The following is a 3,085-nucleotide window of genomic DNA, read 5'->3' on the forward strand; positions in this document are numbered from 1 at the left end:
TTAGTTTAGAGGATGGAACAGCCAAGATGGACCAATAGGTCCCGTGTTGTTCCAAAATGTTATAAAGGCATTAGTATATCTCACTATTACCAGATCAGAACTAGAGGGGCACTCAGCATTGATCATATTTGGCTCTCAAAATATATAAAAATGTGTCTGTATGTCTCGTTGTTATCAACAGACACAGACCATTTTTGGCAGGACAATGATGAATAATATTCTACATATGTTCATCATGTTTCATCAAAATCTGATCATTTTGGACTGAGTTATAGAGCAAAAATAATGTGAAAAATCAGTCCCTGTGTTTACAGATGTGGATTTTTGAGATTTTCGTGACCTTGACCCTCCAAAAACTAATCAATTCTAAGTTGGGTTATAGTACAAATGTATACCAAATCTTGCTATAAACACACAGGTGAAAACATAACCTCCGTCAATTTCAGTGGTGGAGGTAACAAACTATAATATATTGAATTATTAAATTAATACATCTTTTAGAGAATAATTATTAACAAAGAAATCAAGACTACTACAAACAGATCTCAACTAAAAAAAAACTGTTTACTAACGTGTACAACTGGTATCCATCTGAAGGGGACTTGATGTTGTTGGCTATCAACACTGCGACGACCAACCCATATATAGCAATAATACCAGCCATAACCACAGGTATAATGGACTTCATGATAAGTTCAGGTCTCATGACTGACATAGCAGCAATTCCAGTTCCTGACTTGGCTGTTCCATAGGCTGCTCCTAGAGCTGTAAAGAAAAAAAAAATATATATATATATATATATGAAACAAAGGTTTATTCTAAGAGCTGGTATGTAAACAATTCCAGATCCTGACTTGGCTGTTCCATATGCTGCACCTATGGCTTAAAAAAAAATCCTATCTCAGCTAAGATATTAGACATTACCTATGGTGGAACTGTAACAAGCTACAATATCCTATCTCAGCTAAGATACTAGACATTACCTCTGGTGGAACAGTAACAAGTTATGATATCCTATCTCAGCTGAGATACCAAACGTTACCTATGGTGGAACGGTAACAAGCTACGATATCCTATCTCAGCTGAGATACCAAACGTTACCTATGGTGGAACAGTAACAAGCTACGATATCCTATCTCAGCTGAGATACCAAACGTTACTTAGGGTGGAATAGTAACAAGCTACGATATCCTATCTCAGCTAAGATATTAGACATTACCTCTGGTGGAACAGTAACAAGCTACGATATCCTATCTCAGCTAAGATATTAGACATTACTTATGGTGGAACGGTAACAAGCTACCATATCCTATCTCAGCTAAGATACTAGACATTACCTTACTGCACCACCAACCCAGTGTCCTATTGGAGAGACTTTTCTGGAGCTGGTAATATTTATGATGATCATAGAAGCCAACTTTGTACTGAGAAAGTTGAAATGTTAGTGTCTGTTAGATACAATTTACCTGTTGTAGGTTTTAAATATTAAATCTGCATACATGTAACACGTGTATGTGTTCTTGATTGTATCTAATACTAACTATTGTAAGCCATATGTAATGCCTATAAACAATTCAAATATTGGTAACAAAATCAGCAATCGGTCCCATAACCATTAAAATATCGGCATATTGGTAAAGTAGTGACAATTCATATCAGTACACCTTTAATAGATTTGGAAATGTTAGAGTCAAATCATGAGCAAGACAGACTTTTAGAAACTGTTCAAGATGGGGTTTTTTCACTAAGGAACTTTATTTTAGATTTATTGTTCACTCCTAGTAAAGAAATGGTTAATAGGGTGGATATTTTGGGAACATCTGGGTGCAAGTTGTCATTGATCAATCAGATTTGGGGCTTTGCTATCTATGAAGATGAGGAATAATGATATTTTGGTTCCAAGTTTCAAAAAAGCAGATTTTGAAGGCAGAGGACAGATTATTTGCTGTTGATTGGACAAATGAATTAAATGAAAATGTCAATTAAATGTAGAAAACAAAGATAGGCATGTTCCTTATATGTATATAAAAAGATGGTTGCAAACAAAACACCAGGTTGGCTCACAACAAGTATAAAGGGTAAGGAAAAACTTTATAAATTTAAGAAGTTTAAGTTGATTGTAATGACAGGAGATTTGCAGGTTTATGGAAGATAAAAAATAATTGGTCAAATGAGACATTAGGAATTAAAAAAATTATATGAAAAAAGATTGACTGAAAACGTAAAATTAATACTAATGATATATTTAAATTCTCCGAACATAAGCAAAATGTTAGACTGGCAGTAGAACCTTTGGCTGATGTTAACTCTTTCAATACAAGGTTGGTCAATGTGACGACCTCGTAACCATTTTGTGTGCTTGTTATTGTTTTCACGCTATAACTTTTAAATTTGTAAGTGAGCTCTGTACGGCTTCGGTAGATTTGAATGATCTCACAACCACCATAAAAAATTAGGAAATAAACATAAATTTTATGTTTATTTCATTCTAGAATGAACACGAATAATAACATGAAAACATAATTGTTTAGATGAAATAGCTTAAATCTCATAACATTATACATTTATATATATTTATTATTTTTATTATATAGACCTTTCAGCCATGCCTGGCTAACAATACATAAGTTACAACAATGCAGCTCACATGCACTCTTCTTTCCTTATCAAAGAACATAAAGGAGACCTTTGGTCTATACAAAGTAACTTGTCTTAGCTGTGTTTTAGTCAACTAGCATTTTGTAAAATACAGTCACATTTGAATTATTATACATTATATATATATATGTATACAGATTACTGCTATTTTGAAATTTCCTAAAACATAGAACAGTAAATCAAGAAGTAAAGCAAACAATTATCTCTTCTAGTTACAACCTTTCTACTCGGTTGCTGTTTGATGTAGGTTGCTAAGCCTTTAAAATTTTGCAAGTGGAAGATATGAAACAAAATAATTTTTTAGGTTTTATATATATATATATATACATTTGAAAAACTAAAAAAATCAAATTACTACATAAATACCACAGAATTCCACTATAACTTATCAAGCTTAGTAACTAAGCTTTATTTGGGTCTAAAAAAA

The 3,085-nt window shown here is 32.7% G+C and overlaps 1 protein-coding gene across 1 annotated transcript in view; it reads right to left on the bottom strand.

Annotated features, from left to right (window-relative positions):
- Positions 1-572: 572 nt before the first annotated feature.
- LOC106475991 (V-type proton ATPase 16 kDa proteolipid subunit-like) overlaps positions 573-3,085 on the bottom strand; it is a gene marked incomplete at its 3' end in the record, with an annotated part of 7,041 nt that continues 4,528 nt past the window's right edge. Inside the window, exon 2 of the mRNA XM_013936666.2 lies at positions 573-765. Coding sequence (XP_013792120.2) covers positions 573-765 — 193 coding nt within the window. The remainder of the gene's footprint in view (positions 766-3,085) is intronic.

This window comes from Limulus polyphemus, unplaced genomic scaffold, assembly GCF_000517525.1.
Source record: "Limulus polyphemus unplaced genomic scaffold, Limulus_polyphemus-2.1.2 Scaffold9588, whole genome shotgun sequence".
Classification (NCBI taxonomy): domain Eukaryota; kingdom Metazoa; phylum Arthropoda; class Merostomata; order Xiphosura; family Limulidae; genus Limulus; species Limulus polyphemus.